The 16534-nt window shown below is 46.1% G+C and overlaps 1 protein-coding gene across 1 annotated transcript; it reads right to left on the bottom strand.

Moving 5' to 3' along the window:
* Nucleotides 1-596: 596 nt before the first annotated feature.
* Nucleotides 597-16150, bottom strand: znf341 (zinc finger protein 341; the record flags this gene model as incomplete). The annotated part of the gene is made up of 17 exons (XM_080014551.1): nt 16018-16150; nt 14954-15064; nt 12520-12707; nt 12232-12381; nt 10281-10727; nt 8799-8982; nt 8237-8330; nt 8037-8127; nt 7399-7588; nt 6559-6857; nt 5759-5967; nt 5061-5157; nt 4785-4917; nt 2367-2478; nt 2192-2262; nt 1345-1577; nt 597-653 (listed from the first exon to the last, which is right to left on the bottom strand). The coding sequence occupies exons 1-17, from the start codon at nt 16046-16048 to the stop codon at nt 597-599; spliced, it is 2697 nt and encodes an 898-aa protein (XP_079870677.1). The 5' UTR covers nt 16049-16150.
* Between the last annotated feature and the right edge of the window lie 384 nt (nt 16151-16534).

Below are 16534 nucleotides of genomic sequence, written 5' to 3'. Positions count from 1 at the left end.
AAAGGTCGTGCGCTCTACTCCTGTCTGATTTATGATGTACATGACGAATGTGTAAAATAGAAATTGTTCACCTTAATAAATTAAATCTACAGGTCTGTGTGTGTGTGTGTGTGTGTGTGTGTGTGTGTGTGTGTGTGTGTGTGTGTGTGTGTGTGGGTGTGGGGGGGGGGACCGGTTGAGATTTCACACAAACACTTTCCATTGTTACTATTATTGTAAAATATTGTATTTATCGGGTAAAATCTAATTCTAAATGAGTTTCGCGATTCTTAAATGTTTTTGCGTCACATCTCAGACTTTCTTACAATGCCTCATTTATAAAAAAAAACCCGAAATTTATTCAAGGTTGTTACTTTGCTGCAGAATTCCTGGCATCAAACAAAAAAAAAGTCTGAAAATACGAGTGTTTTCGGTAAGCTTCACTATGAAACACAAATCTCTTTATTCGAGCGGGAAAAGTTTTGGCGTCAAAAGAAATCTTCATGATTTTCCAAAGTCCTGATCCATTTCCTTTCCTCCTCCAATCGGGTGCGGGGGTCACCGACCTCATGCTCACCACACATTTCACAGAACCGGTCGGGAATCGACCGTCCGACCTAAAAAAAGAAGCTGCATCGGAAGGTGAAATATTCCGTGTTGCTCCTCAGAGCCAGCTGCAAACATTGAGAAGAGTCTTGTTTATAAAACTCTCATCCGACCTCCGAACTAACTTCACAGTTTCAATATATATCATTAAATATTTAATTTGACCGTAGCTCCTACAGTACATACTTCGAATTTGATGCGTGACAATAATTAAAAAAAACAACTGGCAAGAGAAGCGAAGTAATTTGGCTCGTTGGTTCCCGGCAACAACTCTGAAACCACGACAGAGAAAGTGCAAACAACGACAGAGAAAGTGCAAAATAAAAAAAGTCCATAAACGTTTTAATGTAAAACAAATGGAGCCGTACAGCTCATTCAGCTTATCCCGTTCACAATGGTTGAACCGTTCCAAACCTCCCACCGTGGCTACAGACAGGGCTGCTGTAAACACACTTGGTCGTCTCGCTGCATCGCGCCCTCCATCCTCCCTCCGCCCTCTCCCTCCGCCCGCCCTTCCATCGCAGCGATGGATGCGGCGGCGGCGTCTGTCCTCTCGTCTTCCTCCTCCTCCTCCTCCTCCCTGTCCCCCTCCATGTCCGACCCCCGCTCCTCATTTCCCCTTGAACCGTCCTCCTCTTCCTCCTCCTCCTCTTCTTCCTCCTCTTCCTCCTCCACCTCCTCCTCCTCCTCCTCCTCCTCTTCTTCTGCTCCTAATCCCCGCCCTTTCCGCCTCCCCCTCGTGGTCCCGCATCCCCCCGCCTCCCTCTCCTCCTTCCCGTCGCCCGCCCCGGCCCCGGCATCTCCGGCCGCGCCCTCTGCGCCGCCCCCCGCGGGACACTTGTGGTCGCGGTAGTAGTTGTGTCGGGTGAAGCCCTTGTTGCAGGTGGTGCAGCGGAAGCGGTAGTCGTCCGTGTGCGACTGCTGGTGCTCCAGCATGTGGGCTCTGCGGCTGAACGCCTTCTGGCAGAACAGACACTTGTAGGGTTTGATGCCTGCGGAGAGCGGACAGACGGTGTCGGTTACTGGTTCCTACCGAGACGATCAACGAGGCATGGATACAAGAGTCTGATGTCAGGTGGAAATTTGGTTCAATATTTGGGTAAACGACCACAGGTTTTTAAAAGGAGAGTAAAAAATGTAAACACAAACGTATTTTGTTTATTCACATTATTAAAGTCTGGTCGAAAGCACGCCTGCACCGCCAGATGTTTTTGGACTTTTAAGCCACAAAACTCCCAACATTTGTGAATTGAAAGTGGTTTCAAATTGAGTGTTCTTTTGGATATTTTTGCTCTTTTACGTGTCTAAATATCCAGTTTATTTGAAGGATAATTCGGACACTATTAGTACAATTATTAGTATGAAAATGTATTGGATTCATGGGATTCCAGTAGTAGTTACAAAGGTAACAACTATTTGTCTATGTACACATATACTGCTTATACACACAAAATATAAATGTATATAAAAAATGTATTTATTTTTTGCTTTTTGAGCTCTTTGCTTCGGCCACGACACTAAAAAGTGCGAGACAAAATGTGTCTCCTGTGTCCATGAGCTGAGAACAGGATCAGCTGGGGGACGAGTCGCGTTTCAACCCACTCACCCGAGTGCGACAGAATGTGTGCCTTCAGCTTGTCCGGCCGGTTGAATTCCTTGGTGCAGCCCACATGTGTCCTGCACAAAAAACACCAGAGGAAAAAAACGGAAACACATCCGAGATAAATGGAGACGTTGGGATCGTGCGGCGGACGGACGAAGGTGCGGCCGTGGACGCTGACCTGAAGGGACACTTGTACTTCTTGAAGGGCTCGTGGATCAGCAGGTGTCTCTTCACTTTGTCCTTCCTGTTGAACGTGGCCTCGCAGAGGGAACACTTGTACGGCTTCTCTCCTGAAAGACACGCCCCACCATTTAGAACGGGCGGGGGCGTCCGGCTTCGGGGGGCCGGCCGTACGCGGCCCACCAGACCATTTGAGCCGGCCCACAGCGCAATTCATAAATAAATAAAAAGGCAAACTCAGAAATACAAATAATTCTCAAAGAAATTCTCTAGATGGCAGTTTTTTTTCTGAAAATAAAAGAAAATAACATAAAATAAAACATCAAAATAAAGTTGGAACACGGGTGGTCGAGGTCACGCTCGCAACATGTACGTGGCGGTTAAGCGTCACCATGGCATCATGGCGATTGTTAAGAAAAAAGGAGACGCTGAATGTTGCGCTTTCTGAGAGAAATCGACAAACAATCCTTTTTTTCCTGTAGAAATAAAAGGCGAGCGCCAGTGTGCGGGGGACGCACTGGCAGCCACGGGAAAGGCAAGCGCCGAGCGCCATTACACCTGAAAACGCGCTGAACTGGACAAGTTGCCCGGGTGGTGAACGCTCCTCGGCGGAGTCTGGGCGACAAAGCCGACAAACGGCTTTCCAACGACACTGAAAAAAACCACCAAAGGACAACGCAGGTAATTCACAGTTTTTGCCTCTGGCCTGCGATGACACAACAGACACAAACACCGCCCGCACATAGCGCCGGGTCCGGTGCGAGGGAGGAAGTGCTGCCTTTGCGAGCCGTGCGTGGCGCTGCCAAAAGGTGGCGATTTGTTTGAGCAATCTGTCTGGGCTCTGGACAAATTTAAACTTCCACTTGAGAAGGTTAAGCAGCCGCGCCACAGATGGGGCCCATTCGTCTCGGTCTCCATCCAGGGGGGATTTTGTCGTGTGCCACTATCATACATGGAGAGTGTGTGTGTGTGTGTGTGTGCCGCCGTTTTCGTCATAAATGTCGCCAAAAGCAGAGGGGTCGAAACAGGAGGAGCCGCTGAGCGAGCTCGAGTTGGGGTAGGGAGATCCGGCTCCCGTTGCGAGCGGAGTTAAACAACTCACGGAGATGAAGGCGAAACCCCGTCCAAGCTCGACCCCGGGCTCCCAACGCGCCTCTCGGCTCTCAAATGTCAAAGGTGCGGTAAGCGCAGCAGGGAAGGGTGGGAACACTGCATCCTCCTACTCCGCCGCGACAAAAAGCCTGCTACGACACGTGCGGTTGCAAAACTCCTTCAGGCATTTGGGGGGAGGTTTCAGGAAATGAAAGTTTAAAAAAAAAGGAACTTGAACATGTTACGCCGCTTATTGTGAAACCAGCTGACACGGCCGAAAACCCGCAAAACACGAAACCAACTGAGCTGCCAAAAGGCGACGCCCAGCTCGACGCCGGGAACAACGACCCCCCCCCCCCCCCCCCCCCCCCCGTCGACGCTGGGTACGTGCTGAGGGCTTCCCCCGGTCGGAGGAGACGTGCGCTGAGGCTTGCACCTCTGTTTGGTGCAACCCCGTGCGGTGAGCGGCCCCCTTTTTCAAAACAGACCCTCAGCAAAGAATCGCTGCGCTCAAGGCGGTCCGACCCACACCAGGGAAAGCAGCTGAGAGTTGCATCATCATCGCGCCAAAGAGAAGCACTTCCGGCCGCGGCATTAAGGCTAGCGTGATGCGCACCGTGTGTTCTATAATTTAGCGCTGCAAAGTTTGAGATGGCCCTTGGCAGGAAAAAGGTTCCGGCGTCACAGATCGCCACCTCCGCGGCAATTTCCGCCCAGACGCACCGCTGAAACGAGCTCCGTCCTAAGCCTGGATCACCCGACGGAGGCACATCGCCATGGTTACTTGTCGTGCTGACTCGCGCCCAACCTGCCCGAGCCAAGGCCGTGTCCCGGATTAGGGAGCCGAAACGGATGATTTTGGACCCACCAGACGCCACTCCAAGGGGCCACCGAGTGTCTGACGCGGCAAACGAACGGGCTTCTCCTGCTTATGGGATGTGCATTCGCATTCCATATATGGAGACGTACTTTAGGGACATTCGAGGCTTTCCGTTATTTCTGTTAATTTAACACTTGTACAGTATTTTATGGAATGCATAATGATTGACACGTATGTACATGTGAACAATATCATTGACTTACATAACATCAATTGAATTATATAATATAATAACTGCAATGTATTATGGGAAGGGATGAATTGCGTAATATACCAATTATTGCCATTTTCATATATTGTAAGAGTATAAAAGTTAATTGCCGTTGTATTTCACAGAGTTTCAGTTTGACAGGGTTGAAACAAACAGGCTTTTTGAGACGGACCCCGGTCCTTGGCCGGGGTCCGTCGTCCATGCAAACCAACGCGACGACACCGGCGCCAGACCTGAGTGGATCCGCGTGTGCAGCTTGAGGTAGTGCTCGGTCTTGAAGGCCTTCTTGCAAACGGGACACTTGAAGCGCCCGCCCACGCCGTGCGTGGGGAGGTGGCGTCTGAAGTACCGCTCGCACGGGAACACCTAAAGCAACGTTGTGAAACAATTATTTGGACTCCTGTTGTATTCAACAGAAAGTGAGTGTGTGTGTGTGTGTGTGTGTGTGTGTGTGTGTGTGTGTGTGTGTGTGCGTGCACGCACGCACGCGTGTGTGCGCGTGTGTCTACCTTCTGACAGTGTGGGCAGGGGAAGTTGTGTGAGGCCGTCAGCAGATGCTGCTCCAGCGCCTCCTGGGTGGAGTACTTGCTTTGGCATTTCATACACCTTGCAGGGGGAACAGGAAACGCATCACGCGGCCGCAGAAGACCATCCGCCCGGACAAACGTCGCGACCAAAACCTCCCGATGGCGGCCAAGTTTATGCCGCGGCTCAAGACAGAGGGATCGTCAATCACGATTTTCTGATTGTTTTCGAGAGCGGAGGACCATCCGTGCGCGTTTTTCCATGTGTTCAGAATGTGTTTCATCATACATTATATATCGTTGTAGAATGAGTATAATATATTTATCACTTTTTCCAAATTGCGAATTGAAATATATAAAAAGAAAATCAGTCAACATATCAAAAGACAACAAGATATATTACAATTTATAACAATACAATAACCTGTAATGTTACTGTCGGGAGCTGAGATTGAAAAAACAATAAATACATATGAAGATACGACAACTCAAATAAAAACACAACTTTCCCATAACTCCTTATAACTTCCCTGTGCGTCAAAAAGCAGCCGCATTGAAAACCACCAAGATCCCGTTTTTTGTCTCCACTCGGCATGAAGACGCAAGACATAGGCACCGCCCCCACCGGCACCGCCCCCACCGGCACCGCCCCCACCCTCCCTGCCGCCCCCGCCCGTGCTGACCTGTAGACGGCGCTCTCCTTGCGTGCGCTCTGCTGCGGGCAGAAGCAGTGGGAGTACTGGTGCACGCCCAGCTCGAACAGCGAGGGGAACACCTTGCTGCACAGGTGGCAGCGGTAGGTGAGCTGCTCCTGGTGCGTGCGGATGTGCTCCAGGAACTGGTCCAGCTTCTGGAAGGTCTGCGAGCACGACTTCAGCACGCACTTGTACACCTGCGGGGGGCGGGGTGGTGTCAGGGTTCCTTCTGGGTTAGGGTTAGGGTTATTTTATTGTTTAGGTTACCGTACATTGGAATGGTTCCAGTCTAGTTCCTTTCTAGTTTTGTTGAATATCACTATTCTTTTATTGTTTTTTTGTGGGTTATTTTCTTGCTTTTACTTAAGGTTCACACTTGTTTTTATGGTTAGTCGGTAGGTTATTGTAATAGTCAAAAAAATATATATTTTTTTTCAATTGTTGAATGTTTACCTCTGGCTTATTTTTATTTTTACTGTTTATTGTACATTTCTGATTTTTCTATATTTGAGTTAATCCTTAGTTTTACTGGATATTTCCCATTTTCTTTTCTATTTTTATAACTTTGTTATTATTGCCTATTTTGATGCCAGCTGCTGTGACACCGCAATTTCTTTCTGGGGATGAATAAAGTGTCTGTCTGTCTGTCTGTCTGTCTGTCTGTCCATCCATCCATCAATATGTCTGTCTATCTATCTATCCATCCATCCATCTATCTAGATCTGTCTATTATTGGATTAACTACCGAAATGTATAATTTAAACCCCATCCCATACTTCTACGCTCACCTGCTCGCCCTTGTGCTGCGTCATGTGGGACTTGAGCTGGAAGTAGGTGCTGAACTTGCCGCCGCAGAACTGGCACTGGTAGGAGCTGTCGATCACCACCATCTGCCGAGGCCCGTGGGCCTGCTGGCTCTGGGCGGTGGGGGCCTGGGGGTGGGCCTGGGGGTGGGCCTGGGGGTGGGCCTGGGGGTGGGCCTGGGGGTGGGCGGGGCTTTGGTTCTGCCCGTCGTCCTCCCAGCCGCCCCCACCCGGGTCGGTGGGGGCTTCCCTCATCCCGCCGACCTCCGGCCGCCCCCGAGCCTCTGCGGGCGAGAGCGATTCGCAGATGTCGTCAGAGCCGCACCAGTGGAACTTAAAAGGATGAACGTGTCCAACTTTCGGCCCAAATCGCAATCTCCTGCGTTTTCCACACACAAATTAAACTCTGCACCTCGACCATGCGAGGCGTTAACTCCTTTCCTGTTGATGAATCGAATGCTGTAACGACTGCAAATTAGGCACGGACCAGAACCGCTGCTCCTACAACGTTCACACCAGTGAGATGTGATATTTCTTATTGGATTTCATTCTGAGACAAAAACTTTTGACTTCTTGAAACCAGGCTGCCGTTTTCAGGTTGACTTTTGTCTCATCATATCCACATCAAGACATCTCCATTTTTCTTTGCTAGGTACTGCCTTATGCTCGGCACTGTTGAGGTTTCAAGAGGTTTGAACAAGGGTTTTTTCTCGAGATATTACGTTTGTCTTACTTATTGGAAGCCTCATCGTCAGCCTGAGCCAAATAAGGCTTTTACACCCACAGCCTTAAGAGGCGCAGTGTGCGTAACTGTTTTTTTGTCACCTGTTCTGCTCTGTTCCACCTCTTCTTCAGTCCTCGCTTGGCCGTTTTGCTGCTGTGATCCCTCCTCTTCCTGTTCCCCCGGATGCTGCTGCTGCTGGCTTCCCTCCGCCTCCTCATTGGACAACACCGGCACCACCTTAACTGTGATTGGCAGGCGGGACACCGTGCTGGCCACGCCCAGTGGCCACACCTGTGGGATGGTAACACGGGTCATGATAACAAGGGAATCATTTTTAACGTTTGTTTTTTTATGTTAATATTTTATAATTTTTAAGGTTTATTGTACATTTCACTTTATTTTTCAGTTACCGTTGCGGTTGATTGTACATTGGCGATTTTACATTTTATTTTATAATGTTTTAGGTTTATTGCATATTATATTTTTTTGTATTTCTTTATTCTTACTACATATTATTATTGCACACCACAATTTTTTCATTATTTTTCCTAGTGAGGTTAATGCCTACATTTCAGTGAAAAATGTGATTATTATTATTATTATTATTATTATTATTATTCTAATATTATAATTATTAATAATAATAATAATTATCATCATCATTATTATTATTATTATTATTATTATTATTATTATTATTATTATTATTATTATTATTATTATTAGGTGAGATGGCCACCTTGTGGGTCTGCATGTGCTTCTTGACGTTAGACTTCTGGGCGAAGGCTCGGCCACAGACGATGCACTGGAAGGGCTTCTCTCCTGTGTGACTGCACAGTACAAGGTTGTTTTGCTTTGCTCTGCACTAAAAAAACAATACATTTTCATAAAAAGGGAGTCAAAACCGATGAATCTATTTTTCCTTTTTAAACAACTCACCTCCTGATGTGTTGCTGGAGATCAAAGTTTTTCGAGAAGATCTTATCACAGAAATTGCACTTCAGTTTTGGACCTTTCCCTTTCAGCTGCTCTGCTGAGGGGGAAAAACCAAAGTTCTGCTACTACACTGACCTTTCTACTGAAGATAAAGTATACACATGGTTGCTCTTAAATGTACTTTAAGTATGAAAAGTCAAAGTACTTAAAAGTCATATCCGGTGCCTTACATTTTGTGGTGTAAAAGTCCAAAGTCTCCTGAACAGAATATACATAAGTAAGAACAGATCCTTTAAAAATGTACTGAAGTACAGTAACAAAGTACTTATACTTTGTTAATGCAAAACTCTCTCAAATCTCTGACAGAAATCATTGTGGAGCAAATTTCCCGGTGATTCTAATCAGGGAGTACTCCGATAACGACGGCGGCGGCAGCGGCTGCTGTTGACGTCCCTGCTGCACGCCGACATATAACAAGAGCCACCCCAACAGAATCGGCTATTACTGGTACAAATACAAAACAGTGGGCGATCTCCAACCAGTAGTATTTGTCTTTCAAACCGACCCGCGGCTCCATCGGGGCTTTTCTTGCTGTTCCGGGGCCGCTTGGGGATGATGACCTTCTCGAAGTCCCCCAGCTCCGTCAGGCCGGCCCCCATGCCGCACGTCTTGCTCCTGGCGCCCTGCTTGCCGGGGCTGTAGACGGGAGGGGCGGTGAACGACTGGCTCTCCACACACTGGCTGGGCACCTGCAGGGGGGGGGCGCCGGGGGGTCAAAAGACGGTAACAATACACTCAAACCCACCGGGGAGGGGAGGGTGCTGTTTAGTGGTCAAATATGAACTTTTAATTGCCGCTAGTCTTGGAAGCCGCTTCGGCTGAATGGCAAGAACCGCTCAAGAAGCGATGCACTTACCGCAGTTCATAAGAAGATTAAGAGTGTAAATATTGAAGAGGTGTTTTTATGTTGGATGGAGCCGTGTTTATTGTATACATTTTATAATGTGCATACTAGAAACACAGTGTTGCAGAGAAGTTATTTTATCTCATTTACAGTCACCCGTTTCCTCATTGTCATAGAAGAGGCCGGAGCGACATGTTGAGACACGCAGTTTAAACGACGTTTGTTTGATCAGCTGTACTTTCCTCAGCCGAATACGGTTTCAGGAAATAAATACATCTAATCTAATCGTCCGGTCCGAGTTGCAACACCCCGCTGGAGGCGACGTCAGCACAAGGACGGTTCGTCGTGCTTCTACGGACGAGCAGCTGCACACAGACATTGACCGCCACATATCGATTCTCTCTCTCTCTCTCTCTCTCTCGTCTAAGAGGCAGGGGTTTTGTTGCCACTGCTCAATGAACCTTCCCTCGGTTTCGTTGTTCCACTTGACAGCAGCTTCCCTCTTTCCCTCTCATTTATGTTCACCAGAGAGCACATCCTATTGGTCAACGTCAAGGAACACGTGGTAGGAGCTGTCAAACTAGGCAGACAAAAAAATACTCTGACGTGATAGTAGGGCTTGGGCTATTGGACAAATATATCAGCAACCCGCGAGTCCACTGGCGGTTGTTTTTTTTGGAAGATTTGTCGAGTTGTTTTGCTGTTTTAATGAACTGAAAAGCGGAATTCAAAGCATGCGAGAATAGGAACGACGCTGCCTTAACGTCTGGTGCATTTCTTCCCATCTGGATGAATCCTCAAAAAGAAAAATTCTCTCTCTCTCTCTCTCTCTCTCTCTCTCTCTCTCTCTCTCTCTCTCTCTCTCTCTCTCTCTCTCTCTCTCTCTCTCTCTCTCTCTCTCTCTCTCTCTCTCTCTCTCTCTCTCTCTCTCTCTCTCTCTCTCTCTGCCAAACAGGAGCGGCCCACGTCAATGTCATGTCATGGTCGCTTGTCCGATCAGATGAAATAGGCGGGTCATAAAGGATTTCCTTATTGTACGAAACAAAAAAAGCACTGTGCATATCGAAATGACCCGAGACAAGTTGAGGTGTAACCTAGACACCACAACCAACTTTGAGTAACTTTCAGCGCGCCGCTACTCACCTGAACCGGCTGGAAGGGCTGCAGGCCCAGGGCGTGGATCTCCGCGCTTCCGCCGCCGGACAGAGGGGGCAGCGTGCTGTAGACCTGCACCACCGAGTTGCTGTGGCTCGCCGGCACCTGCGAGGAGAGGACCTGCTGGGACGGCTGGCCCGGGGGCAGCGGGTGGGCCGGCGTCTGTCCGGCTGGCAGGGAGTTGCAGGGCTGCTGCTGCTGCTGCTGCTGCTGCTGTTGCTGCTGCTGCTGCTGCTGCTGCTGCTGCTGCTGTTGTTGTTGTTGTTGTTGTTGTTGTTGTTGTTGTTGTTGTTGTTGCTGCTGCTGCTGGTGTTGCTGTTGTTGTTGTTGTTGTTGTTGTTGTTGTTGTTGTTGGTTGTGGTGATGGTGATGATGGTGGTGATGGTGGTGATGCTGGAGGTATGAAACGCCCGCTGTGTGCATGCTCAGGTTACTCTGATTAAGGAAGAATAAGAAGAGGATTCCATTTTTTTTTTTATATTCATCATCACAAAGGTCAATTTCACACAATATTGAGGTATATACACATATAACAATATTTGCTTATATAATCAAAACCCTTTGTCGAAGAATTCAGTAAATTCAACAGAAATATTTCAGACCCAATGTCTGGGTTTAATCATTTATTCCGACTAAAAACGTGTGTATCGCAATATCTCCATTCATCACGGTGCGATACTGCACAAGTGAAATATTAATGATATCAGGCTTTTCCACAACGCAGACACTTTTTCATAGTTCTAAGAAGCCTTGGAGGAACCCTCCTTTTTTTGTGTCCGCAACGGTCGCAGTTCTTTGTGCGCATTTTTTGAGGGACTTTTGCAGCTCCTGCCCCAGCGCAGAGACTACCCGGCACAAGAGGAACCTTCAGTGATGTAAGTGCACAGTGATTGGTCGAACATATGAGCCAATGCGGCACCGGCAACTGCCATATTCAAAAACCTGTTTAAAGCGTTAACAAGAACCAACCCCCTAAGCCAAAAATAAAGCATGCTTCATGCATTTATTTGATTTTAATGTCTGACGTTAATTGAATGAAACAAAAAAAACAAAACCCTGTGCGGTGTCCTGATGCGAGCCCGTGCCTCAGTCAGAGCAAACTTTAAAATGACGTCTTGTAGATCGAATATGAGTGAAGATTCAGCCAACCACTGGATTGCGTATATGTCTCGCCACAGATTTGTTCAAAACGGATTTTTGTGGACTGATAAGGTGCAATAGATTTAAGTTTAGAGACTAAATACAACACGGAACTTGTGCTGAAACCCCATTGGCTGATGTCACTTCGGCCTTCCTGCTGGCGGTTTCAACCAGAAAAAAAAGCCTGTAAACGTATTTAATTCTCGGGGAACCTCTCCAGTTCCTAGTTCCCCTCAGGGAGTCCCCAGAACTGTTTGGTCCCAAAACGCATAATATAAAGGATAATATGGAATTATCGCTCAGGCTCAGGTCAGAATGATGAGCACAGTTTTATTTTTATCTACATGAATCTACATTGTCATCTGTATCAGTAATTCCCATTTCCCAGTTGCTTTGTGTGCACAATGTCCCGCCTCCAACACACTCACCATTCTTTAAAGCTCTTTTTATCATTTAAAGCTTATTATTTTGCTTATTGGTCATCGTGGTATTCGGAGCCTTTTAAACAGTTCAAATTAAAGAATAGAAAGATATCAGAGAGAGCAAGATGGGGCGGCAAAAGGTCACAACCCCGGATTCACCAATTACTCTGGTATGGTATCCATGGTAATTGTAAATGATAATGACACTATGGGCAGCCGTAAAACTTCAGCAAAGCCCTGTGGATTTCCCAAAACTCACAGGGAGAAAATCCTCAATGTGTTCCTTTCCCCTCTATCTTAACTTCTATCTAGGCAAAGGCAAATAAGCATCACCTTACGAAAGTCTTTCGGTAGCCAGGCAGTGAGGTCTCTCCTACCTGTATGGGGGTCTGCATGGCGGCCATGGGCTGGTCAATGGAGGTGAAGGCGGAGATGGCCGACATCAGGACGTCGTCGCTGACCAGCACGTTGCCCTGGACGAGCGTGTGCGTCAAGGGGGAAGGGGGAACCGTGATGTAGGTGGACACCTGATGCAGAAGTTAGGGAAGAAAAATCAAAATCATTGATTTTAAGCAATGAGCCTTAACATGCTGAATCTTGGCAAGCTAACAAACGATAGCTTGTCAGAGATACCTTCCTTTATTGGTTTCCCTTCGTTTCCTTACCTGTCTGTTGGACGTCTGCGGCCCGGAGCTGATGGAGGGGACTGGCGTGTAGGCGTTGGTGGAGGCCAGGGACACGGTTGACAGGGAGGGCGCGTTGGACTGGCACTGCTCCCTCTTGTGGGTCATGAACGCCGGCAGGGAGTTGAATTGCTTCTTGCACTTCCCACACAGAAAGACATCCTCGTCGTCTGTGGGAGGAGGAAGCAGGGACGCTTAGATGGTGACGCAGATAAGCACAATTTTTTTATATATTCCGCCAGGCACATTTACATATACTAGGAATTTGGTGTGTTTCACTACGGACGATTAGCGATTAAAAAAAAAACAATCAGCTGAACAGCCTGACAAAATTGAGAATAAAAATCAAAATAAAATAAAATCAAAAGGGAAATAAATAAATATATATAATAAATATATACAAATAGCCAGAAAATACAAAATATACAAAACAGAAATCAGATATACAAAAATATCCAAATGCAATAATACGGGTATATAGGGTATACATTACAAATATTAATTATTACTATGTACCAATGAGCTTATTACAGTATGAAAAGTGCATTACAAATGTTTTTGCACGTACTGTATGTGGGTGTATGTGAGTGAGTGAATGGTTAAAAGGCGGGGGCGGGGGGGGCCCGTGTAAGCTAGTATGTATGTTATCTGGTACAGGTCGTCAAACTCCAAAGGTTGAACAACCCACAGGGCAAACAGAGAATCTCTCTGACTCTGTTCCCACTATTGGTTCCCCTGAACAAGTCCTCGAGTAGATCGAATCAATTATGTGACTGTTGGCCGACTCAGATATGACCCTCGGATATGATTCTACTTTTTCAGTTTCAAGTCAAGTCATTCTTCATTCATTCAGTCCTTTTTCAGTCACAAGGGGATTTACAGGACCATTTTTAAAGGGTAGTTTGACAGCACCCACTAATCTAATCTTTCAAGGAGGCAAAGACCAACACCCAAAAACTGGGGAAGAAACCTTCCAGTGGGGGAATCATAGAAGAATCCCCTTGCTCAGTTGCCATAAAAAGACAAGAAAAGTCAAAACCTCCAATTATCCATAGGCAGGGTTGATTCTGTCTTTTTTTTAAGAACAATTATTTTCATTTTCAATTGTTTACTTATTAATTCAAATATAATATCATTTTCATCTCATTTTCTATTATTTATATTTGTATATCTATTATAATTAATTAAATATATTTTAATATTATACAAAAATGATATACGAAATAAATAAATAAAATATACATTATACTTATATTTATATTAATATATATATAATAAATATATATTTACACAAATATATATAATTTATTATTATAAATCTAATTGTCTCATTGTCATCTATAATTATAAGTGTCTATTTCTATGCATGCTGGATTAATTCACATTGGCATAATCTATGTCTAACAAGCCATTCTGGAATTTCTTTATTTCGTTATGAACTGAATAACAACATTAGGATATCACAGGTTTTCAATGACCACTTTTTTTCCAAGGACATTTCAAGCACTTTGGCACAAAATAGGCTATATTCAAGGTATTACAGTACTTCTGAGGAAGAAATTCAAGCACTTCAGGGACCTGGTAAGAACACCTGCCATAGGGATGTAATGTAGGCTTGGGCAATCGTGCAAAATTCTAATCGGCCAATTGACAATATTATCGGGAAGGGGCAGGTGTTCACCCTCACGCATGTACGCAACACCGCACGCATAGAATGTTATGTAATGCAGCAAATCCGGTCTCCCTGTTACAGAAGGGCAGGATTTATTATTTACAAGTAAAGTATTTGCATAAAAACATCCAGGTTTACTAAATTAAGTCCTATAGCAACAGAAAGCAACGGGGTACGCGCGTCCCCTTTCTTCTGACAGTGGGGACCCACAGGCGTTTTTGGAACGGGACAGATATACTGTAGATGTAAAATAGAAACACAGGAGACACGGGAGTCGGGAACCGGCATGAGGTCCCATCACAAGTGGTTACTCGACAGCTCTGAGTGAAGAGGGCGAGAGCTGACGCCCGCCCCCTCCCTCCCTCTCCCCGTCTCTTTCCTGCCTCGCTCCAGCTTCAGAACACGTTTCAGAAAACGGCACTAACACCGTTTCTACGCTCTGATTTTTCCTGGCAGATAAGAAAAAAATTGAAAAATCATCCGTCATCAATGTCAATCGGTGATAGATGGAGTCGATCGCCGATTGACTATTTAATCGTCGCTCTACCCGAGCCTAATGTGATGGTAATAACGCAAGAAGTGAGATTCAGCCATAGCGCCAGAGTAGGACAATAGGAAAACGGTGCAAACTAAATAAATACATTGCACATAGTCTGAATTGGAGCCGTTCATATGGGTGTTTCTGTATGGTAACAAGCCAACCATTGCATATTTTGAACACTTCTGTGACATTTTTCAACATACCCAAGGACTGTATGCTGGGCGCCCCGGAGACGTTCTGGTTGTTAGAGTCGGGAACTCCTCCCTGGCCGTCCAGCAGTGACTGGACGGCCAGAACCGTCTGGTTGTCCATGCCTGACACAGACACAGAGGAGAAAAAGGGATCAATTAGATTTAAATAGGTCTAAATAAGTCCCCTGTGGTCTGGGCTTTCATTGGCAGGGTAGGGTGCGTTTGAATAACCTTTGGAATCTCTCGAGTGATCCCTGAAAACATTGAAACTGCTCATTGTCACTTTATAAGTGCATCGTAGTTCTAACTGCTGTGGTAATCAGTATTTGCATTACAGGGTATCTGCGGGTGTCAAAGAGAATTAAATCCAATACTTTTTAAGACCACTTCTAACAATATTTGGACAAATCCTTTCTTTCTCATTCAATATACTGTATATATAACAGTATTGTAACTAACTAGCTGAGGTAGGTATTAGGTAGAAATGGTGCAGGTTATGCCTGATAGTAATGTACGTGCTAAGGAACCGTAATAAACGTAATATTAACATAACATGACAGGACATAACATACCATTCCTATAAGTCACAGAACTTCAGACAGGTTTGTACAAGGTTTTTCGGGGGGTTTCTCACTACAGATGAGTATAAATTGGGTTCATCTCGAGCTGGTGTGTGTAGCAGGTACGTATGAAGGACTTGGGGCTTTATAACAGCTGAAATATTGACAGATGCAGAACAACCTGACTCAATCAAGACCCGAAGAATTCAAATGAGACTATTTAATTTCCTTTAAAGCCCACCACGCGTGAAAAACTGAATCCGGGGAATTTTAAGGGCCCAGCTAAAGCTAATTACAATGTATTCACAACAACTGCCATCATGCGAACAGCATCAATCTGTTTACATCCACACCCCTCCCTTCCCTGACATCTTTAAGCGACTTATAAGCCGTTGTAAGGGCGAACAGCACACCGCGGTGCCGTAGTTGCATTGCCCAATACAGCCGGTCCGTTAATATTTGAAAAACTCACTTTCATATTTTATAGGAAGATGATAATTAGCAAATAAGGCGTACCTTCCAGCACTTCAAATATCGCCTGCGCCATCTTGGAGTTCTTCTCGGCGGGGGTAGGTGCTCGACTAACAGGTCTGGCCGCGTTGGCGTCACCGTCTGAATGGGCGGCGCCAGCGCCGCAGCTGATCCCGGAGCGGCGCAGACGTCCACTCGGGGAGAAAAAGTGAAGTTGTCGAGAAGAGGAAACTGACTTCGGCGCAGTTTGTAGATGCAGTACATTCACGGCGGCCGTCGTGACGTATAAATACAGAGCGCGCATGTTTCCAGATATTTAGGCAAAATATGTGTTTGCTGTTTTCAATTTATTGCCTGTATATTTTCACTCTGCTCATCTTTTTCGCTTGTTCCATCTGTATTTTTCTGATTTCGGTCGTATTGTTTTTGGTTTTTTTTGTTTGTTTTCTTTTTTTACTCTACCCTCATATTGTTTTGCCGCGATCACGCATCGATTAGTCTGGCCTCGGAGAAATGGCGGCTCTTCCGACCAATCACGGGCCGCCGCTGCCCTCCGCTCATC

Source organism: Zeus faber, assembly GCF_960531495.2.
Source record: "Zeus faber genome assembly, chromosome: 15".
Classification (NCBI taxonomy): Eukaryota; Metazoa; Chordata; class Actinopteri; order Zeiformes; family Zeidae; genus Zeus; species Zeus faber.
Note: the sequence above shows the minus strand (reverse complement) of the source record. Positions and strands in the feature narration are given on the sequence as shown.